Source organism: Oncorhynchus keta, chromosome 7, assembly GCF_023373465.1.
Source record: "Oncorhynchus keta strain PuntledgeMale-10-30-2019 chromosome 7, Oket_V2, whole genome shotgun sequence".
Lineage (NCBI taxonomy): Eukaryota > Metazoa > Chordata > Actinopteri > Salmoniformes > Salmonidae > Oncorhynchus > Oncorhynchus keta.
In genome coordinates, this window is record NC_068427.1 from 54179091 (window position 1) to 54203561 (window position 24471).

The 24471-nt window shown below is 41.8% G+C and overlaps 1 protein-coding gene across 1 annotated transcript in view; it reads right to left on the bottom strand.

Annotated features, from left to right (window-relative positions):
• Positions 1–1250: 1250 nt before the first annotated feature.
• The window catches only part of als2a (alsin Rho guanine nucleotide exchange factor ALS2 a), a 139721-nt gene continuing 116500 nt past the window's right edge, over positions 1251–24471 (bottom strand). Inside the window, exons 31-36 of the mRNA XM_052523270.1 lie at positions 24423–24471; positions 14156–14201; positions 12611–12672; positions 10636–10785; positions 7107–7203; positions 1251–6947 (exon numbers count right to left, since the gene is read on the bottom strand). The exon at positions 24423–24471 is cut by the window's right edge and continues 128 nt beyond it. Of these exons, the coding sequence (XP_052379230.1) occupies positions 6909–6947; positions 7107–7203; positions 10636–10785; positions 12611–12672; positions 14156–14201; positions 24423–24471 (443 nt within the window). The 3' untranslated portion in view covers positions 1251–6908. The remainder of the gene's footprint in view (positions 6948–7106; positions 7204–10635; positions 10786–12610; positions 12673–14155; positions 14202–24422) is intronic.

The following is a 24471-nucleotide window of genomic DNA, read 5'->3' on the forward strand; positions in this document are numbered from 1 at the left end:
CTCCGAGCGTGTCTCATGGTTGTACATGCAATGATACAGGACAAATATAAGTTCTCCCTAGTTGACCCTTTTTCAAAATGCTAATGTGCTTACAACTCTTTAATACAGACTGTAATATAATAACAATAAAATATACACTCCTTGACATATTTTAATATATTCTATATTTTTCTCCCAATACATTTTTTTTTACTAAATATTTTGTAAACATTTTTTTTTCCAGTGTCTTTCATGATTTTAAAAATCGATCTTTCCCTCATTAGAATGAGTTGGCACAATCCTATCAGTGTTAACAAAATCATTGCACATTCCAACTCAATGTGGAGGTTCTCAATAGTTATCGGTTGCAAGAAACAAAGATATTTCTGAGTCAGGATTAAAGAAAGTCAGGATTAAATTAAGTCAGGATTAAAGATAGTCAGGATTAAAGAAAGTCAGGATTAAAGAAAGTCAGGATTAAAGAAAGTCAGGATTAAAGAAAGTCAGTATTAAAGAAAGTCAGGATTAGGGTTGCAAAGGGTCGGAAACTTTCTGGTAAATTTCCGGAATTTTTCCATGGGAAGTTAAGCCCCTGGAATTTGGGGAATTCTGCTTAAATTCATTAAAAAAAAGTTATCTTATAACAGTGAACCTTTTTGTGGGATACATGTAAGGCAATTCTAGGTCTTGTGGTATATATTGGTTAAACTATCCCCAATTCAATAGAATGGCTACCCTCTGCATGTGCAGTGCATTCTTCCATCACATGTACAGCTGCTCACACACTAATGAGATGCTATTGAGCCCACACTACTACACTGTCTGAGCCAAGGACTACATGCTTTCTGGTAAGTTTTTATTACAATACTGGGTGGGGGTGAATATATTTTAGATGACACACATGATTTTTTGTTAACCTCTTGAAGCTAGGGGGCGCTATTTTTATGTTTGGAAAAATAACGTTCCCACAGTAAACGGCCTATGTCTCAGGACCAGATGCTATAATATGCATATATTTAACAGATTAGGATAGAAAACACTCTAAAGTTTCCAAAACTGTAAAAATGTTGTCTGTGGTTACAGCAGAACTGATATTGCAGTTGATATATATTTGGAGTTTCCGTCTGCGTTGTCGTGACCGCTCTTTCCTGTGGATTTCTGAACATAACGCGACAAACAAACGTCGGTATTTTGGGTATAAAAATCATCTTTATGGAACAAAAGGAACATTTGCTGTGTAACTGGGAGTATCATGAGTGAAAACATCCGAAGATCATCAAAGGTAAACGGTTTATTAGATTGCTTTTCTGATTTTCGTGACCAAGCTTCCTGATGCTAAGTGTACATAATGCTATGATAGGCTATCGATAAACTTACAAACGCTTGTATTGCTTTCTCTGTAAAGCATAATTTCAAAATCTGAGACGAAAGGGTGATTAACAAAAGGCTACGCTGTGTTTCAAAATATTGCACTTGTGATTTCATGAATATGAATATTTTCTAGTAATATTATTTGACTGTTGCGCTATGCTATTCAGCGGTTGCAGACTAAAATTATCCCACGACAAGGATTGGTACTGTCAAGAAGTTAACTAGTAAATAGTAGCCTACTTCAAAGAGTGTTTAAATCATTTCTAACTTGTTAACAATTTCTGCTAGTTAGTTTTTGCTACCATGTGGGTTTTAGCTTGCTTCAGCCTGCTAACTGAGGAGTGTTAATTCACCTGTTTCCATACATGTTTCATTTTAAAACATGCATCTTACATAGGAGTTGTTTAATCTAACTGCTTAACTATTTATCTGTACATAGACTTTTTTTTTTTTACTCATGTTTCTAATCTTTACAGGAAAATGCCACGGGCACTATCTGATGTGTGGAGACATTTCACTGCAGCTAATGTAGTAGGAAAAGCTGTGTACATTTGCAAATACAGTGCCAAATCATATGTGAAGAACTCAACAAAGATGCAGAATCATCAGCCAAGTGCATACAGTTCCCTCAGCGCTCACAACAAGCAACCAAAAGTCCCTCTACTATTCCGAGGTGAAAATGATGAATCAGACACCTTATCGATAGCAACAGCTCATGGTCCTCCTGGAATCAGAAGTTTTTTTTTTTTTTGTTCACCTCTGATGCTCACATGCAATGTGTGTTGGAAGAGAGTTCTGAATGTTTTTCGTCCAGCATACACCCCTCCAACCAGACGTGCTTTATCTACTCATTTGCTGGATGCAGAGTTCAGAGTTCAAGTGAAGGTCAAGCAAATCACGGAGAAAGCAGACTGTATTGAAATCATCTCTGATGGGTGGTCGAATGTTCGTGGGCAAGGAATAATTAACTACATCCTCTCCACCCCTCAACCAGCATTCTACAAGAGCACAGACACAAGGGACAACAGACACACCGGTCTCTACATTACAGATGAGCTGAAGGCAGTCATCAATGCCCTTGGACCACAGCAGGTATTAGCACTGGTGACAGACAATGCTGCGAACATGAAGGCTGCTTGGTCTAAAGTGGGAGGAGTCCTACCCTCACATCACACCCATTGGCTGTGCTGCTCATGCATTGAATCTTCTCCTCAAAGACATCATGGCACTGAAAACAATGGATACACTCTACAAGAGAGCCAAGGAAATGGTTAGGTATGTGAAGGGTCATCAAGTTATAGCAGCAATCTACCTCGCCAAGCAAAGTGAGAAGAATAAGAGCACCACATTGAAGCTGCCCAGCAACACCCGTTGGGGTGATGTTGTCCTTATGTTTGACAGTCTCCTGTCTCTAGACTATAATTTTACAGATGTGTGTTGAAAACATTTTTTGGGAGATGCGATGGATTATACAATATTCTCTTTCTTTCGTTGTTCAGTGAAATCATGTGAAGAGTCAACTCATTTAATTAAAGTTCAATTCGTAACTAAAATATATTCACTGCTCAAAAAAAATAAAGGAAACACTAAAATAACACATCCTAGATCTGAATGAATGAAATATTCTTATTAAATACTTTTTTCTTTACATAGTTGAATGTGCTGACAACAAAATCACACAGAAATTATCAATGGAAATCAAATTTATCAACCCATGGAGGTCTGGATTTGGAGTCACACTCGAAATTCAAGTGGAAAACCACACTACAGGCTGATCCAACTTTGATGTAATGTCCTTAAAACAAGTCAAAATGAGGCTCAGTAGTGTGTGTGGCCTCCACGTGCCTGTATGACCTCCCTACAACGCCTGGGCATGCTCCTGATGAGGTGGCGGATGGTCTCCTGAGGGATCTCCTCCCAGACCTGGACTAAAGCATCTGCCAACTCCTGGACAGTCTGTGGTGCAATGTGGCGTTGGTGGATGGAGCGAGACATGATGTCCCAGATGTGCTCAATTGGATTCAGGTCTGGGGAACGGGCGGGCCAGTCCATAGCATCAATGCCTTCCTCTTGCAGGAACTGCTGACACACGCCAGCCACATGAAGTCTAGCATTGTCTTGCATTAGGAGGAACCCAGGTCAACCGCACCAGCATATGGTCTCACAAGGGGTCTGAGGATCTCATCTCGGTACCTAAAGGCAGTCAGGCTACCTCTAGCGAGCACATGGAGGGCTGTGCGGCTCCCCAAAGAAATGCCACCCCACACCATGACTGACCCACTGACAAAAAAGTCATGCTGGAGGATGTTGCAGGCAGCAGAACGTTCTCCACGGCGTCTCCAGACTGTCATGTCTGTCACATGTGCTCAGTGTGAACCTGCTTTCATCTGTGAAGAGCACAGGGCGCCAGTGGCGAATTTGCCAATCTTGGTGTTCTCTGGCAAATGCCAAACGTCCTGCACGGTGTTGGGCTGTAAGCACAACCCCCATCTGTGGACGTCGGGCCCTCCATTACCACCCTCATGGAGTCTGTTTCTGACCGTTTGAGCAGACACATGCACATTTGTGGCCTGCTGGGAGGTAATTTTGCAGGGCTCTGGCAGTGCTCCTCCTGCTCCTCCTTGCTGGGTTGTTGCCTTACTACGGCCTCCTCCACGTCTAGTGGTGTACTGGCCTGTCTGTTACCTCTGCAACCTCTTAAGCCTATGGCTTACTTTTTCGAACATTCTGTTAAAAATCGCGCAACATTTCAGCGTCCTGCTACTCATGCCAGGAATATAGTATATGCATATGATTAGTATGTGTGGATAGAAAACACTCAGACGTTTCTAAAACTGGTTAAATCACGGCTGTAACTATAACAAAACGTGTGTTTCGTCGAAAAGCCCAAGGAATACTGATCACCAAAGTGGAAAAAATATCAATGCGCCAGTTGCATGTATTGTCTATGGCACAGCAAATTAGATGGGGCCGAGATTACAAGTCCTACAGCTTCCACACGATGTCGCCAGTCTTGGCAATTGCCTGGAGGTTGTTCCTTGGTCAAACGAAGAAGAGAGACCCCATACCATCCGGTGTACGACAGGATGTTTTGGAAGAGAGATTTCCGACCATGATTTGAAGACGTGGAGCTATTGAATACACATCGCCCCGTGATCAATTTGATAGATTATTAACATTTACTAATACCTAAAGTTGGATTACAAAAGCATTTTGAAGTGTGTTGTGAAAGTTTATAGGCAACTCTTTTAATTTAAAAAAATGACGTTGCGTTTTGAAACAGTGTTTTTTTCTGGATCACACAGTTTTCATAGATAGATATTTTGGGTATATATGGACCGATTTAATCGAAAAAAAGACCCAATAGTGATGTTTATGGGACATACAGGAGTGCCAACAAAGAAGCTCGTCAAAGGTAATGTATGTTTTATATTTTATTTCTGCGTTTTGTGTAGCGCCGGCTACGCTAATTATTTTGTTTAGGTCCCCTTCAGGTATTTCGGGGTGTTGCATGCTATCAGATAATAGCTTCTCATGCTTTCACCGAAAAGCATTTTAAAAATCTGACTTGTTGGCTAGATTCACAACGAGTGTAGCTTTAATTCAGTACCCCGCATGTGTGTTTTAATGAACGTTTGAGTTTTAACGAGTGCTATTAGTATTTGGCGTAGCGCATTTGCATTTCCTGATGGCTGGGTGGGACGCAGACGTCTCAGGTGACGCTAAGAGGTTTTAAGTGTTCCCTTTATTTTTTTGAGCAGTGTGTATTTTTTCTATTGGAAGAATTTAATAATTTGCAAAAATGTCTACTTATGATAAGGTAAAAGGTTTATGTTTCTGTCTCCATATATGGTAAATATATCCAACGCAAAAATAATCTACATTGAAATGGTATTAATATACATTTGCATATATTTTCATTAATTCCCGTTAATTCCCACGTGAAGTTTCCACCTCTGAATATTCCCCAAAAAGTGCAACCTTAGTCAGGATAAAAGACAGTCAGGATTAATGATAATCAGGATTAAAGATAGTCAGGATTAAAGATAGTCAGTCAGGATTAAAGATAGTCAGGATTAAAGATAGTCAGTCAGGATTAAAGATAGTCAGTCAGGATTAGTCAGTCAGGATTAAACATAGTCAGTCAGGATTAAACATAGTCAGTCAGGATTAAAGCTAGTCAGTCAGGATTAAACATAGTCAGTCAGGATTAAACATAGTCAGTCAGGATTAAACATAGTCAGTCAGGATTAAACATAGTCAGTCAGGATTAAACATAGTCAGTCAGGATTAAACATAGTCAGTCAGGATTAAACATAGTCAGTCAGGATTAGTCAGTCAGGATTAAACATAGTCAGTCAGGATTAAACATAGTCAGTCAGGATTAAACATAGTCAGTCAGGATTAAACATAGTCAGTTAGGATTAAACATAGTCAGTCAGGATTAAACATAGTCAGTCAGGATTAAACATAGTCAGTCAGGATTAAACATAGTCAGTCAGGATTAAAGCTAGTCAGTCAGGATTAAAGCTAGTCAGTCAGGATTAAAGCTAGTCAGTCAGGATTAAACATAGTCAGTCAGGATTAAACATAGTCAGTCAGGATTAAACATAGTCAGTCAGGATTAAACATAGTCAGTCAGGATTAAACATAGTCAGTCAGTCAGGATTAAACATAGTCAGTCAGGATTAAAGATAGTCAGGATTAAACATAGTCAGTCAGGATTAAAGATAGTCAGTTAGGATTAAAGATAGTCAGTCAGGATTAAAGATAGTCAGGATTAAAGCGAGTCAGTCAGGATTAAAGATAGTCAGGATTAAACATAGTCAGTCAGGATTAAAGATAGTCAGTCAGGATTAAAGATAGTCAGGATTAAACATAGTCAGGATTAAAGATAGTCAGTCAGGATTAAACATAGTCAGGATTAAACATAGTCAGTCAGGATTAAACATAGTCAGGATTAAACATAGTCAGTCAGGATTAAAGATAGTCAGTCAGGATTAAAGATAGTCAGTCAGGATTAAACATAGTCAGGATTAAACATAGTCAGTCAGGATTAAACATAGTCAGGATTAAAGCGGCAGCGTAGCCTCGTGGTTAGAGTGTTGGACTAGTACCGGAAGGTTGCGAGTTCAAACCCCCGAGCTGACAAGGTACAAATCTGTCATTCTGCCCCTGAACAGGCAGTTAACCCACTGTTCCCAGGCCGTCATTGAAAATAAGAATATGTTCTTAACTGACTTGCCTGGTTAAATAAAGGTTAAAAAAAAAATAGTATAAATATAAATTAAAGTATACATTTTTCTAATTGTAATTTCTCATGCGCCGCCCTTTGATTGTTATAATTGTTTCTCAAATTCCCTTTGTGTACTTTGTGTTGTTTTGTTACTTTTTGTGAAGCAGGGTTCCCTTGCAAAAGAGACGTCGGCCTCAATGGGACTAATGGTAAATAATCACGTCTTTGGCCAGGGGATGATCCATCTCTGGTTGTCTGGAGTCGACGGGATGAAAAACGGGACCCTCCGTCGACCTCCATTGTAGAAGGCACCTCCTCTTCCCTATGTCGTCTTCTCCTGTTGGATCTGAAAACAGCAAGCCTGGACAAGGACATGTCGAGAAAATCAATCAAATCAATGGATCCCTCATAATAAATTCAGAAATAAATCAATAAATCCACTAACCAAACTGGAAAAGGAATATGTTCTTGAAGAAAAATAGTTTGCTTGCGTCAGCTGCGGAAATGTACTGAGTGTTACCTTGAGTGTGGTGAACATGAGTCCCAGCTCTCCGTGCTGCAGATAGGGGTCCATTAGATCTTCTATCAAACTCACCTCAGCAACCAGGTTCCTCATCCTAAAACAGGGACAAAGCTATCTGCAACTTGACTGGGACTGCAATGTAGGAAACTAGCTTTAAAACATAGAAATGTTGTCTCTGCAGCCTGTTGTCAGTAGGAGTAATGCCTCCTGTCCTCAGTAGTAATGCCTCCTGTCCTCAGTAGTAACAGTTGTAATGCCTCCTGTCCTCAGTAGTAACAGTAGTAATGCCTCCTGTCCTGAGTAGTAATGCCTCCTGTCCTCAGTAGTAATGCCTCCTGTCCTCAGTAGTAACGGTAGTAATGTCTCCTGTCCTGAGTAGTAATGCCTCCTGTCCTCAGTAGTAATGCCTCCTGTCCTCAGTAGTAACAGTTGTAATGCCTCCTGTCCTCAGTAGTAACAGTAGTAATGCCTCCTGTCCTCAGTAGTAAATACCTCCTGTCCTCAGTAGTAAATACCTCCTGTCCTCAGTAGTAATGCCTCCTGTCCTCAGTAGTACTGCCTCCTGTCCTCAGTAGTACTGCCTCCTGTCCTCAGTAGTACTGCCTCCTGTCCTCAGTAGTACTGCCTCCTGTCCTCAGTAGTAATGCGCCTCCTGTCCTCAGTAGTAATGCCTCCTGTCCTCAGTAGTAACGGTAGTAATGCCTCCTGTCCTCAGTAGTAATGCCTCCTGTCCTCAGTAGTAACGGTAGTAATGCCTCCTGTCCTCAGTAGTAATGCCTCCTGTCCTCAGTAGTAATGTCTCCTGTCCTCAGTAGTAATGCCTCCTGTCCTCAGTAGTAATGCCTCCTGTCCTCAGTAGTAATGCCTCCTGTCCTCAGTAGTAATGCCTCCTGACCTCAGTAGTAATGCCTCCTGACCTCAGTAGTAATGCCTCCTGTCCTCAGTAGTAACGGTAGTAATGCCTCCTGTCCTCAGTAGTAATGTCTCCTGTCCTCAGTAGTAATGCCTCCTGACGTCAGTAGTAATGCCTCCTGTCCTCAGTAGTAATGCCTCCTGTCCTCAGTAGTAATGCCTCCTGTCCTCAGTAGTAATGTCTCCTGTCCTCAGTAGTAATGTCTCCTGTCCTCAGTAGTAATGCCTCCTGTCCTCAGTAGTAATGCCTCCTGTCCTCAGTAGTAATGCCTCCTGTCCTCAGTAGTAATGTCTCCTGTCCTCAGTAGTAATGTCTCCTGTCCTCAGTAGTAATGTCTCCTGTCCTCAGTAGTAATGTCTCCTGTCCTCAGTAGTAATGTCTCCTGTCCTCAGTAGTAATGCCTCCTGTCCTCAGTAGTAATGTCTCCTGTCCTCAGTAGTAATGCCTCCTGTCCTCAGTAGTAATGCCTCCTGTCCTCAGTAGTAATGTCTCCTGTCCTCAGTAGTAATGTCTCCTGTCCTCAGTAGTAATGTCTCCTGTCCTCAGTAGTAATGTCTCCTGTCCTCAGTAGTAATGTCTCCTGTCCTCAGTAGTAACGGTAGTAATGTCTCCTGTCCTCAGTAGTAATGTCTCCTGTCCTCAGTAGTAATGCCTCCTGTCCTCAGTAGTAATGCCTCCTGTCCTCAGTAGTACTGCCTCCTGTCCTCAGTAGTAATGCCTCCTGTCCTCAGTAGTAATGCCTCCTGTCCTCAGTAGTAACGGTAGTAATGCCTCCTGTCCTCAGTAGTAATGCCTCCTGTCCTCAGTAGTAACGGTAGTAATGCCTCCTGTCCTCAGTAGTAATGCCTCCTGTCCTCAGTAGTAATGTCTCCTGTCCTCAGTAGTAATGCCTCCTGACGTCAGTAAGAATGCCTCCTGACGTCAGTAAGAATGCCTCCTGTCCTCAGTACTGCCTCCTGTCCTCAGTAGTAATGCCTCCTGTCCTCAGTAGTACTGCCTCCTGTCCTCAGTAGTACTGCCTCCTGTCCTCAGTAGTACTGCCTCCTGTCCTCAGTAGTACTGCCTCCTGTCCTCAGTAGTACTGCCTCCTGTCCTCAGTAGTAATGCCTCCTGACGTCAGTAAGAATGCCTCCTGTCCTCAGTAGTAATGTCTCCTGTCCTCAGTAGTAATGTCTCCTGTCCTCAGTAGTAACGGTAGTAATGTCTCCTGTCCTCAGTAGTAATGCCTCCTGTCCTCAGTAGTAATGTCTCCTGTCCTCAGTAGTAATGCCTCCTGTCCTCAGTAGTAATGCCTCCTGTCCTCAGTAGTAATGTCTCCTGTCCTCAGTAGTAATGTCTCCTGTCCTCAGTAGTAATGTCTCCTGTCCTCAGTAGTAATGTCTCCTGTCCTCAGTAGTAACGGTAGTAATGTCTCCTGTCCTCAGTAGTAATGTCTCCTGTCCTCAGTAGTAATGCCTCCTGTCCTCAGTAGTAATGCCTCCTGTCCTCAGTAGTAATGCCTCCTGTCCTCAGTAGTAATGCCTCCTGTCCTCAGTAGTAATGCCTCCTGTCCTCAGTAGTAATGCCTCCTGTCCTCAGTAGTAATGCCTCCTGTCCTCAGTAGTAATGCCTCCTGTCCTCAGTAGTAATGCCTCCTGTCCTCAGTAGTAATGCCTCCTGTCCTCAGTAGTAATGCCTCCTGTCCTCAGTAGTAATGCCTCCTGTCCTCAGTAGTAATGCCTCCTGTCCTCAGTAGTAATGTCTCCTGTCCTCAGTAGTAATGTCTCCTGTCCTCAGTAGTAATGCCTCCTGTCCTCAGTAGTAACGGTAGTAATGTCTCCTGTCCTCAGTAGTAATGTCTCCTGTCCTCAGTAGTAATGTCTCCTGTCCTCAGTAGTAATGTCTCCTGTCCTCAGTAGTAATGCCTCCTGTCCTCAGTAGTAACGGTAGTAATGTCTCCTGTCCTCAGTAGTAATGCCTCCTGTCCTCAGTAGTAATGCCTCCTGTCCTCAGTAGTAATGCCTCCTGTCCTCAGTAGTAATGCCTCCTGTCCTCAGTAGTAATGCCTCCTGTCCTCAGTAGTAATGCCTCCTGTCCTCAGTAGTAATGTCTCCTGTCCTCAGTAGTAATGTCTCCTGTCCTCAGTAGTAATGCCTCCTGTCCTCAGTAGTAACGGTAGTAATGTCTCCTGTCCTCAGTAGTAATGTCTCCTGTCCTCAGTAGTAATGTCTCCTGTCCTCAGTAGTAATGTCTCCTGTCCTCAGTAGTAATGCCTCCTGTCCTCAGTAGTAACGGTAGTAATGCCTCCTGTCCTCAGTAGTAATGTCTCCTGTCCTCAGTAGTAATGTCTCCTGTCCTCAGTAGTAATGCCTCCTGTCCTCAGTAGTAACGGTAGTAATGCCTCCTGTCCTCAGTAGTAACGGTAGTAATGTCTCCTGTCCTCAGTAGTAATGTCTCCTGTCCTCAGTAGTAATGCCTCCTGTCCTCAGTAGTAACGGTAGTAATGTCTCCTGTCCTCAGTAGTAATGCCTCCTGTCCTCAGTAGTAATGCCTCCTGTCCTCAGTAGTAATGCCTCCTGTCCTCAGTAGTAATGCCTCCTGTCCTCAGTAGTAACGGTAGTAATGCCTCCTTACCGTGCTCTAAGCACCACGTAGAGAAACAGAGGTAAGAGGTCATCCATGGACAACAGGAAGTTCCCCTCTAGCAGAGCTTGTACTTCCTGGTTCAGCTCCTCAAAGGTACGCTGGATCACCTGCAGCTTGTCTGACGGGGTGAAGGTGGTGCTGCGAGAGGTAAACAAACAAAGTTTTATTGTCACGTGCACCGAATACAACAGGTGTAGTAGACCTTACAGTGAAATGCTTACTTACAGGCTCTAACCAATGGTGCCAAAAAAAAAGTTGTGTGTGTTTGTGTGTGTGTGTGTTTGTGTGTGTGTGTGTGTGTGTGTGTGTAAGTAAAGAAATAAAACAACAGTACAAAGACTTTTGAAAATAGGAGTAGCGAGGCTATATACAGACACTGGTTAGTCAGGCTGATTGAGGTAGTATGTACATGAAAATATGGTTAAAGTGACTATGCATATATGATGAACAGAGAGTAGCAGTAGAGTAAAAGAGGGGTTGGGGGGTGGGGAATGCAGATAGCCCGGGTTAGCCAATGTACGGGGGCACTGGTTGGTCGGCCCAATGAAAGAGAGAAAAGACTTATACATGATACAAGACTATATCTGCCTCCCAAATGGGCCCCGGATCAAAAGCAGTCACCTATAAAGGGAATGAGGGTCCATTTGGGAGGTTGCCTGAGGGATAAGACACTGTAATATACTGTAATATGACACTGTAATATACTGTAATAAGACACTGTAATATACTGTAATAAGACACTAATATACTGTAATAAGACACTGTAATATACTGTAATAAGACACTGTAATATACTGTAATAAGACACTGTAATATACTGTAATATGACACTGTAATATGACACTGTAAGTAATATACTGTAATATGACACTGTAATATACTGTAATATGACACTGTAATATACTGTAATATGACACTGTAATAAACTGTAATATGACACTGTAATAAACTGTAATATGACACTGTAATATACTGTAATATGACACTGTAATATACTGTAATATGACACTGTAATATACTGTAATATGACACTGTAATATACTGTAATATGACACTGTAATATACTGTAATATGACACTGTAATATACTGTAATATGACACTGTAATATACTGTAATATGACACTGTAATATACTGTAATATGACACTGTAATATACTGTAATATGACACTGTAATATACTGTAATATGACACTGTAATATACTGTAATATGACACTGTAATATACTGTAATATGACACTGTAATATACTGTAATATGACACTGTAATAAACTGTAATATGACACTGTAATATACTGTAATATGACACTGTAATATACTGTAATATGACACTGTAATATACTGTAATATGACACTGTAATATACTGTAATATGACACTGTAATAAACTGTAATATGACACTGTAATATACTGTAATATGACACTGTAATATACTGTAATATGACACTGTAATATACTGTAATATGACACTGTAATATACTGTAATATGACACTGTAATAAACTGTAATATGACACTGTAATATACTGTAATATGACACTGTAATATACTGTAATATGACACTGTAATATACTGTAATATGACACTGTAATATACTGTAATATGACACTGTAATAAACTGTAATATGACACTGTAATATACTGTAATATGACACTGTAATATACTGTAATATGACACTGTAATATACTGTAATATGACACTGTAATATACTGTAATATGACACTGTAATAAACTGTAATATGACACTGTAATATACTGTAATATGACACTGTAATATACTGTAATATGACACTGTAATATACTGTAATATGACACTGTAATATACTGTAATATGACACTGTAATAAACTGTAATATGACACTGTAATAAACTGTAATATGACACTGTAATATACTGTAATATGACACTGTAATATACTGTAATATGACACTGTAATACATACACGACACTGGAGCATCCCTTACCTGATCTGTTGTAAAGTCTTCACTGCAGAAGCAAAGCAAGCATTTTTGGTGCTGGGAAGGACCTAATCGTAGAAATATATCAGAGGTTTGAGTAACAGATATTTATCAAGTGGACGACATTGATGGAAAAGGGTATAGGACAGGAAATATCAAGAAAAGTCTCTGGGGGAAAATAGGCTACTATAACATCCCCTGTAGTAATACCGTAACAAGGTTTGTTTGATATTAATCTCGTGAAATCAAGCTGCCCCGGGGGGCTCAAGCTACCTCGGGGGATCCAAGCTACCTCGGGTGATCCAAGCTACCTCGGGTGATCCAAGCTACCTCGGGTGATCCAAGCTACCTCGGGAGATCCAAGCTACTCGGGGATCCAAGCTACCTCGGGGATCCAAGCTACCCCAGGAGATAGCTACCTCGGGTGATCCAAGCTACCTCGGGTGATCCAATACGGGTGATCCAAGCTACCTCGGGTGATCCAAGCTACTCGGGTGATCCAAGCTACCTCGGGGATCCAAGCTACCTCGGGGGATCAAGCTACCTCGGGGATCCAAGCTACCTCGGGGATCCAAGCTACCTCGGGGGATCCAAGCTACCTCGGGGATCCAAGCTACTCGGGGGATCCAAGCTACCTCGGGGACCAAGCTACCTCGGGGATCCAAGCTATCGGGGATCCAAGCTACCTCGGGGATCCAAGCTACCTCGGGGATCAAGCTACCTCGGGGACAAGCTACCTCGGGGATCAAGCTACCTCGGGGATCCAAGCTACCTCGGGGATCCAAGCTACCTCGGGGATCCAAGCTACCTCGGGGATCCAAGCTACCTCGGGGATCAAGCTACCTCGGGGATCCAAGCTACCTCAGGAGATCCAAGCTACCTCGGGTGATCCAAGCTACCTCGGGGGATCCAAGCTACCTCGGGGGATCCAAGCTACCTCGGGTGATCCAAGCTACCTCGGGTGATCCAAGCTACCTCGGGTGATCCAAGCTACCTCGGGAGATCCAAGCTACCTCGGGTGATCCAAGCTACCTCGGGTGATCCAAGCTACCTCGGGGGATCAAAGCTACCCCGGGTGATCCAAGCTACCCGGGTGATCCAAGCTACCTCGGGTGATCCAAGCTACCTCGGGTGATCCAAGCTACCTCGGGGGATCCAAGCTACCTCGGGTGATCCAAGCTACCTCGGGTGATCCAAGCTACCTCGGGTGATCCAAGCTACCTCGGGTGATCCAAGCTACCTCGGGGGATCCAAGCTACCTCGGGGGATCCAAGCTACCTCGGGTGATCCAAGCTACCTCGGGTGATCCAAGCTACCTCAGGAGATCCAAGCTACCTCGGGGGATCCAAGCTACCTCGGGAGATCAAAGATCACAGATTTCCTAGAAGAGCTAAAGAGGATCAACTGCATGAGGCCAAAGGCTACATAGTACAGAAAGAGTTACATATGTGGGTAAAAGCAAGATGGGTTCTAAGAGATGGTTCAAAAGACTGGAGAGAAGCAGGAAAGACCTGTCACATAAGAAGAAGAGAGTAGAGATCTAGAGCCCACCTGCTGCTTCTCTCCCAACACGGAGACGGAGACCGGCCAGAACTTCCTGAGAGGTAATCACAGAGGGTCGACATTAATAATCACAGAGGGTCGACATTAATAATCACAGAGGGTTGACATTAATAATCCCAGAGGGTCGACATTAATAATCCCAGAGGGTCGACATTAATAATCCCAGAGGGTCGACATTAATAATCCCAGAGGGTCGACATTAATAATCCCAGAGGGTCGACATTAATAATCCCAGAGGGTCGACATTAATAATCCCAGAGGGTCGACATTAATAATCCCAGAGAGTCGACATTAATAATCCCAGAGGGTCGACATTAATAATCCCAGAGGGTCGACATTAATAATCCCAGAGGGTCGACATTAATAATCACAGAGGGTCGACGTTAATAATCACAGAGGGTCGACGTTAATAATCACAGAGGGTCGACATTAATAATTACAGAGGGTCGACATTAATAATCACAGAGGGTCGACATTAATAATCACAGAGGGTCGACATTAATAATCCCAGAGGGTCGACATGAATAATCACAGAGGGTCGACATGTATAATCACAGAGGGTCGACATGAATAATCACAGAGGGTCGACATGAATAATCACAGAGGGTCGACATCAATAATCCCAGAGGGTCGACATTAATAATCACAGAGGGTTCAGATAATCACAGAGGGTCGACATCAATAATCCCAGAGGGTCGACAATAATCCCAGAGGGTTCAGATAATCACAGAGGGTCGACATTAATAATCACAGAGGGTTCAGATAATCACAGAGGGTCGACATCAATAATCCCAGAGGGTCGACATTAATAATCCCAGAGGGTTCAGATAATCACAGAGGGTCGACATTAATAATCACAGAGGGTCGACATTAATAATCACAGAGAGTTCAGATAATCACGGAGGGTCGACATCATTAATCCCAGAGGGTCGACATCAATAATCACAGAAGGTCGACATTAATAATCCCAGAGGGTCGACATTAATAATCCCAGAGGGTCGACATTAATAATCCCAGAGGGTCGACACTAATAATCCGAGGGTCGACACTAATAATCCCACAGGGTCGACATTAATAATCACACAGGGTCGACATTAATAATCACACAGGGTCGACATTAATAATCACACAGGGTCGACATTAATAATCACACAGGGTCGACATTAATAATCACACAGGGTCGACATTAATAATCACACAGGGTCGACATTAATAATCACACAGGGTCGACATCAATAATCCCAGAGGGTCGACATCAATAATCCCAGAGGGTCGACATCAATAATCCCAGAGGGTCGACATCAATAATCCCAGAGGGTCGACATCAATAATCCCAGAGGGTCGACATTAATAATCCCAGAGGGTCGACATTAATAATCCCAGAGGGTCGACATTAATAATCCCAGAGGGTCGACATTAATAATCCGAGGGTCGACATTAATAATCACAGAGGGTCGACATTAATAATCACAGAGGGTCGACATTAATAATCCCAGAGGGTCGACATTAATAATCCCAGAGGGTCGACATTAATAATCCCAGAGGGTTCAGATAATCACAGAGGGTCGACATTAATAATCACAAAGGGTCGACATTAATAATCACAGAGGGTCGACATCAATAATCACAGAGGGTCGACATCAATAATCCCAGAGGGTCGACATCAATAATCCCAGAGGGTCGACATCAATAATCCCAGAGGGTCGACATCAATAATCCCAGAGGATCGACATTAATAATCCCAGAGGGTCGACATTAATAATCCCAGAGGGTCGACATTAATAATCCCAGAGGGTTCAGATAATCACAGAGGGTCGACATTAATAATCACAGAGGGTCGACATTAATAATTACAGAGGGTCGACATCAATAATCCCAGAGGGTCGACATTAATAATCCCAGAGGGTCGACATTAATAATCCCAGAGGGTCGACATTAATAATCCGAGGGTCGACATTAATAATCCCAGAGGGTCGACATTAATAATCCCAGAGGGTCGACATTAATAATCCCAGAGGGTCGACATTAATAATCCCAGAGGGTCGACATTAATAATCCCAGAGGGTCGACATCAATAATCCCAGAGGGTCGACATTAATAATCCCAGAGGGTCGACATTAATAATCCGAGGGTCGACATTAATAATCACAGAGGGTCGACATTAATAATCACAGAGGGTCGACATTAATAATCCCAGAGGGTCGACATTAATAATCCCAGAGGGTCGACATTAATAATCCCAGAGGGTTCAGATAATCACAGAGGGTCGACATTAATAATCACAAAGGGTCGACATTAATAATCACAGAGGGTCGACATCAATAATCACAGAGGGTCGACATCAATAATCACAGAGGGTCGACATCAATAATCACAGAGGGTCGACATCAATAATCCCAGAGGGTCGACATCAATAATCCCAGAGGGTCGACATCAATAATCCCAGAGGATCGACATTAATAATCCCAAAGGGTCGACATTAATAATCCCAGAGGGTCGACATTAATAATCCCAGAGGGTTCAGATAATCACAGAGGGTCGACATTAATAATCACAGAGGGTCGACATTAATAATTACAGAGGGTCGACATCAATAATCCCAGAGGGTCGACATCAATAATCCCAGAGGATCGACATTAATAATCCCAAAGGGTCGACATTAATAATCCCAGAGGGTCGACATTAATAATCCCAGAGGGTTCAGATAATCACAGAGGGTCGACATTAATAATCACAGAGGGTCGACATTAATAATTACAGAGGGTCGACATCAATAATCACAGAGGGTCGACATTAATAATCCCAGAGGGTCGACATTAATAATCCCAGAGGGTCGACGTTAATAATCCCAGAGGGTCGACGTTAATAATCCCAGAGGGTCGACATTAATAATCCCAGAGGGTCGACATTAATAATCCCAGAGGGTCGACGTTAATAATCCCAGAGGGTCGACATGAATAATCACAGAAAGTAGTTTTTACCATAAAGAGGTACAGAAGATCAGATACTGCACTGATCAGTGTACAGAGAAGAATTCCGCTGTAGTTAACGAGACACTGTGTTGGTTAAATATCCGTCTGCTGCTGAGTAGATACGCTGTAAAACGGTGTGTGAGTGTGTATGTGAGCGTGCCTGTGCGATTGTGTACGTGTGTTGGGGTTGGGCAAAATGTTCTAAACTGCGCACGTGTGCGGGCGTGCAGTAGCTCCGAGACTGCCGTTGCCAAGCTCAGAAGAAACATCAGCCCATGGAGCATGAGGTTCAATTTCACTCAACTTCCTAGACTTTTCCCTGTTAGTTAACACTGTCAACGTTTCTCTTTACTGTGGGAAATGTGATGCAATGTTATCCAATTTCAATGCAACATACCGAAACAAAACGAACTATGCAAAAGATTTTGTTGTTGGCCGAACACATCGGAGTAGGATTCTATTGTGCACTACTCAGCCCGTACTCCACACAGACGGTGCGGCATAACCAATCAGAGCTGCAGTAGGCCTATATGCAAATAGACGATTGCCATATATGGATCTGTGCCATTCACTTTGAACTGGACAGTGTTTACAGCATGAGCGGTCGTGAGTAGAAGAGCTTGTTTTGAGATCAAAGCAAGTGTTGCATGTAGCCAAGCGTGAACATTTGTTCATATCCTTTACTAGTTATTGAGTTATTATCCCAGTAATAGATTATTTGTAGTCAACACTGGGGGAGTTTGAGATTGCTCCCTACAAGAGCACAAAATGTGTACATTTCTAGACATCTTTGGAAAGTGAGTCAGGCAAAGAGTTTTTTTTTTGTCTTAAAGTGGCAGTGTTGTATTTTGAGACAGGCTTGAATAAGCTCAGTAGCCAATAGGCAGGGGGGAGCATAATTGGTCTGATTCTCTGTAATATTGGTATTGGAATAATAATACATGTTATTTTGTAAAGTGGTTTCTTGCATAAAACAACACAACAACATTTTCAGTGGATAAACAGGTTAATGTCAAGCCCTGCGTGTTTGTTTCTCATGGAATGTAGACCTACATTGAAAACCACTGATTGGCTGCTGAATGATAGAACAGTGGTGATGTCATCACTATTATTCTACAATGTAGAAAATAGTAAAAAGAAAAAAGAAAAAAAACCTTGTACGAGTAGATAGATGTTCTAAACCTTTTGACCAGTAGAATACGCCATGTGTCTGACCCGTTGAATTGCGACTCCACTTTGTACTGACGTTTTGTCTGTTTGATTGCCTACCGGAGGGAATAACTACACTGTTTGTATTTAACCATGTTCCCAGTCACCTTGCCACGGTTAAATGCGGTGGTTCGCAGTTTCAGTATTGTGCGAATGCTGCCATGGTTTGGGTAGGTTTTAATAGTCACGGTGGGAACAACATCCACTATGCACTTCCTGATGAACTCAGTCACCGTATCAGTGTATACATCAATGTTATTCTCAGAGGCCAACCCGGAACATGTCCCAGTCCGCGTGATCAAAACAATCTTGAAGCATGGATACCGATTGGTCAGACCAGTGTTGAACAGTCCTTACCACAGGTACTTCCTCTTTGAGTTTCTGCCTATGGGAAAGGAGGAGCAGGACAGAGGCGTGATCTGATTTGCCGAAGGGAGGGCGGGGGAGGGCCTTGTAACAATGGTTTTCCTCAGATTTAATTTATCACAGTCCCAAACTACAAATACATGCAAGCCTCAGGATATTTGGTTTCCAGTTTGCACAAAGTCCAGTGTGGTTTCCTTGAGAGCCGTCGTGGTATCGGCTTGAGGGGGAATACACACGGCTTGACGATTACTGAAGATAATTATCTCTTGATAACTTTTGTGATGTATTGATAACACGATGTATTGATAATACGATTGTGATGTATTGTTGTCTCACCTAGCTATCTGTAGATGAACGCACTAATTGTAAGTCGCTCTGGATAAGAGTTTCTGCTAAATGACTAAAATGTCGGAAAGAATTCAGACAATGAAACTCTACATTGAGCTCAGGTGCATCATGTTTCCATTGATCATCCTTGAGATGTTTCTACAACTTGATTGGAGTCCACCCGTGGTAAATTAAATTGATTGGACATGATTTGGAAAGACACCTGTCTATATTAGGTCCCACAGTTGACAGTGCATGTCAGAGCAAAAACCAGACCATGAGGTCAAAGGAATTGTCCGTAGAGCTCCGAGACAGGGTTGTGTCGAAGCACAGATCTGAGGAAGGGTACCATAACATTTCTGCAGCATTGAAGGTCCCCAAGAACACAGTGGCCTCCATCATTCTTAACCTGTTGAGTAGGGGGCAGTATTTTAATGTTTGGATGAAAAATGTACCCAAATTATACTGCTATCTCCTATTAAAGCAGCTACAGTCCCGGTTGATAGATTATATGTTGTAAAAACAACCTGAGGATTGATTATAAAAAACGTTTGACATGTTTTTACGAACTTTACGGATACTATTTGGAATTTTCGTCTGCGATGTCGTGACCGCTCGAGCCTGTGGATTTCTGAACATAACGCGCCAACCAAATGGAGGTATTTTGGATATAAAAATAATCTTTATGGAACAAAAGGAACATTTATTGTGTAACTGGGAGTCTCGTGAGTGCAAACATCCGAAGATCATCAAAGGTAAGCGATTTTCTGACTTTCGTGACCAATCTAACTTGGCTGCTAGCTGTTTGTAATATTTTGTCTACTGAGAGAGATGTCCTTACATAAACGCTTGGTATGCTTTCACCGAAAAGCTTTATTGAAATCTGACACGCCAGGTGGATTAACAACAAGCTAAGTTGTGTTTGCTATATTGCACTTGTGATTTCATGAAAATCTAATATTTTTAGTAATTTAATTTGGCGCTCAGCGGATGCTGACGAAAATGATCCCGCTAACGGGATGGTGCATCAAGAAGTTAAATGGAAAAAGTTTGGAACCACTATGGTGGAAATTACAACATTATGTTATTCACATTGATTTATATTAGAACGTATTCTTAATTGTACTTATTAGTAGTATTTATAGCCAGCACAATACCACCCTGCATCCCACTGCTGGCTTGCTTCTGATGCTAAGCAGGGTTGGTCCTGTTCAGTCACTGGATGGGAGGCCAGATGCTACTGGAAGTGGTGTGGAGGGCCAGTAGGCCGGTCTTTCCTCTGGTCTAAATAAATATCCCAATGCCCCAGGGCAGTGATTAGGGATATTGCCCTGTGTTGGATGCTGTCTTTCAGATGGGATGTTAAATGGGTGTCCTGACTCTCTGTGGTCACTAAAGATCCCATGGCACTTATCATAAGAGTAGGTGTAAGGGTTTTCGTCTTCTGACGAAGAGGAGTAGTATGAAGGATCGGAGGACCAAAACGCAGCGTGGTAAGTGTTTGTGTTTTTTAATGAATAACGAACACTGAACAAAACAATAAACGTGAAGTAAATCAAACCGAAACAGTATTGTGATGTCATTATGGGGTATTGTGTTGTCATTACGGAGTATTGTGTTGTTATTATGGGGTATTGTGTTGTCATTACGGAGTATTGTGATGTTATTATGGGGTATTGTGTTGTCATTACGGAGTATTGTGATGTTATTATGGGGTATTGTGTTGTCATTACGGAGTATTGTGATGTTATTATGGGGTATTGTGTTGTCATTATGGGGTATTGTGTTGTCATTATGGGGTATTGCGTTGTCATTATGGGGTATTGTGATGTCATTATGGGGTATTGTGTTGTCATTATGGGGTATTGTGTTGTCATTACGGAGTATTGCGTTGTCATTATGGGGTATTGTGTTGTCATTATGGGGTATTGTGTTGTCATTACGGAGTATTGTGATGTTATTATGGGGTATTGTGTTGTCATTATGGAGTATTGTGATGTTATTATGGGGTATTGTAATGTCATTACGGAGTATTGTGATGTTATTATGGGGTATTGTAATGTCATTACGGAGTATTGTGATGTCATTACGGAGTATTGTGATGTTATTATGGGGTATTGTGATGTCATTACGGAGTATTGTGATGTTATTATGGGGTATTGTGATGCTATTATGGGGTATTGTGATGCTATTATGGGGTATTGTGATGTCATTACGGAATATTGTGATGTTATTATGGGGTATTGTAATGTCATTACGGAGTATTGTGATGTCATTACGGAGTATTGTGATGTTATTATGGGGTATTGTGATGTCATTACGGAGTATTGTGATGTTATTATGGGGTATTGTGATGTCATTACGAAGTATTGTGATGTTATTATGGGGTATTGTGATGTTATTATGGGGTATTGTGATGTCATTACGGGGTATTGTGATGCCATTACGGAGTATTGTGATGCCATTACGGAGTATTGTGATGTTATTATGGGGTATTGTGATGTCATTACGGAGTATTGTGATGTCATTATGGGGTATTGTGATGCTATTATGGGGTATTGTGATGTCATTACGGAATATTGTGATGTTATTATGGGGTATTGTAATGTCATTACGGAGTATTGTGATGTCATTGCGGAGTATTGTGATGTTATTATGGGGTATTGTGATGTCATTACGGAGTATTGTGATGTTATTATGGGGTATTGTGATGTCATTACGAAGTATTGTGATGTTATTATGGGGTATTGTGATGTTATTATGGGGTATTGTGATGTCATTATGGGGTATTGTGATGTCATTACGGAGTATTGTGATGTTATTATGGGGTATTGTGTTAAGATTGATGAGGAGGAAAAAAACGAATATAACAAAATGTGTAAAAAGTCAAGGGGTCTAAATACTTTCCAAATGTAAACTGTCCTGGTGAACTACTGTAAACTTCATAATGTGTAAATGTAAACTGCCCTGGTGAACTACTGTAAACTTCATAATGTGTAAATGTAAACTGTCCTGGTGAACTACTGTAAACTTCATAATGTGTAAATGTAAACTGCCCTGGTGAACTACTGTAAACTTCATAATGTGTAAATGTAAACTGTCCTGGTGAACTACTGTAAACTTCATAATGTAAAAGAATGTGAAAGGTGACATGAAGAACGTGCTCTGCTTTACCTCCTTCACCACCATGGTCTATTTATTGCCTTACCTCCCTTATCTTACCTCATTTCCACACACTGTATATAGACTTTTTCTACTGTATTATTGACTGTAATGTTTGTTTACTCCATGTGTAACTCTGTGTTGTTGTTAACTCCATGTGTAACTCTGTGTTGTTGTTAACTCCATGTGTAACTCTGTGTTGTTGTTTACTCCATGTGTAACTCTGTGTTGTTGTTTGTGTTGCACTGCTTTGCTTTATCTTGGCCAGGTCTCAGTTGTAAATGAGAACATGTTCTCAACTAGCCTACCTGGTTAAATAAAGGTGTTCTCAACTAGCCTACCTGGTTAAATAAAGGTGTTCTCAACTGGCCTACCTGGTTAAATAAAGGTGTTCTCAACTGGCCTACCTGGTTAAATAAAGGTGTTCTCAACTAGCCTACCTGGTTAAATAAAGGTGTTCTCAACTGGCCTACCTGGTTAAATAAAGGTGTTCTCAACTGGCCTACCTGGTTAAATAAAGGTGTTCTCAACTGGCCTACCTGGTTAAATAAAGGTGTTCTCAACTGGCCTACCTGGTTAAATAAAGGTGTTCTCAACTAGCCTACCTGGTTAAATAAAGGTGTTCTCAACTAGCCGACCTGGTTAAATAAAGGTGTTCTCAACTGGCCGACCTGGTTAAATAAAGGTGTTCTCAACTGGCCTACCTGGTTAAATAAAGGTGTTCTCAACTAGCCTACCTGGTTAAATAAAGGTGTTCTCAACTGGCCTACCTGGTTAAATAAAGGTGTTCTCAACTGGCCGACCTGGTTAAATAAAGGTGTTCTCAACTGGCCGACCTGGTTAAATAAAGGTGTTCTCAACTGGCCGACCTGGTTAAATAAAGGTGTTCTCAACTGGCCTACCTGGTTAAATAAAGGTGTTCTCAACTGGCCTACCTGGTTAAATAAAGGTGTTCTCAACTGGCCTACCTGGTTAAATAAAGGTGTTCTCAACTGGCCTACCTGGTTAAATAAAGGTGTTCTCAACTGGCCTACCTGGTTAAATAAAGGTGTTCTCAACTGGCCTACCTGGTTAAATAAAGGTGTTCTCAACTGGCCTACCTGGTTAAATAAAGGTGTTCTCAACTGGCCGACCTGGTTAAATAAAGGTGTTTCTCAACTGGCCTACCTGGTTAAATAAAGGTGTTCTCAACTAGCCTACCTGGTTAAATAAAGGTGTTCTCAACTAGCCTACCTGGTTAAATAAAGGTGTTCTCAACTGGCCTACCTGGTTAAATAAAGGTGTTCTCAACTAGCCTACCTGGTTAAATAAAGGTGTTCTCAACTAGCCTACCTGGTTAAATAAAGGTGTTCTCAACTAGCCTACCTGGTTAAATAAAGGTGTTCTCAACTGGCGTACCTGGTTAAATAAAGGTGTTCTCAACTGGCCTACCTGGTTAAATAAAGGTGTTCTCAACTGGCCTACCTGGTTAAATAAAGGTGTTCTCAACTGGCCGACCTGGTTAAATAAAGGTGTTCTCAACTGGCCTACCTGGTTAAATAAAGGTGTTCTCAACTGGCCTACCTGGTTAAATAAAGGTGTTCTCAACTGGCGTACCTGGTTAAATAAAGGTGTTCTCAACTGGCCTACCTGGTTAAATAAAGGTGTTCTCAACTGGCCTACCTGGTTAAATAAAGGTGTTCTCAACTGGGGTACCTGGTTAAATAAAGGTGTTCTCAACTGGCCTACCTGGTTAAATAAAGGTGTTCTCAACTAGCCTACCTGGTTAAATAAAGGTGTTCTCAACTAGCCTACCTGGTTAAATAAAGGTGTTCTCAACTGGCCTACCTGGTTAAATAAAGGTGTTCTCAACTGGCCTACCTGGTTAAAAGGTGTTCTCAACTGGCCTACCTGGTTAAATAAAGGTGTTCTCAACTGGCCTACCTGGTTAAATAAAGGTGTTCTCAACTGGCCTACCTGGTTAAATAAAGGTGTTCTCAACTGGCCTACCTGGTTAAATAAAGGTGAAATAAAAAATGAAAATAAATCATGTATTCCACAAGTTGACTCCAGGAATGAACTTAAAAAGCCAAATAAAAGACAAATATTAAAATGTATTGAAAAACTTCAGATAAATAGTTTCAACGATATTGAAAAAAACATCCTGTTTCCAAATACCCCGGTATATATATATATGGTATACCGCCCAAGCCTAGTGTGTGCCTCCGTATTTAACTTACTGTAGGACCCCCAGGAAGGCCAACAGGCCCAGGTCAGGCTGTTTGTTGA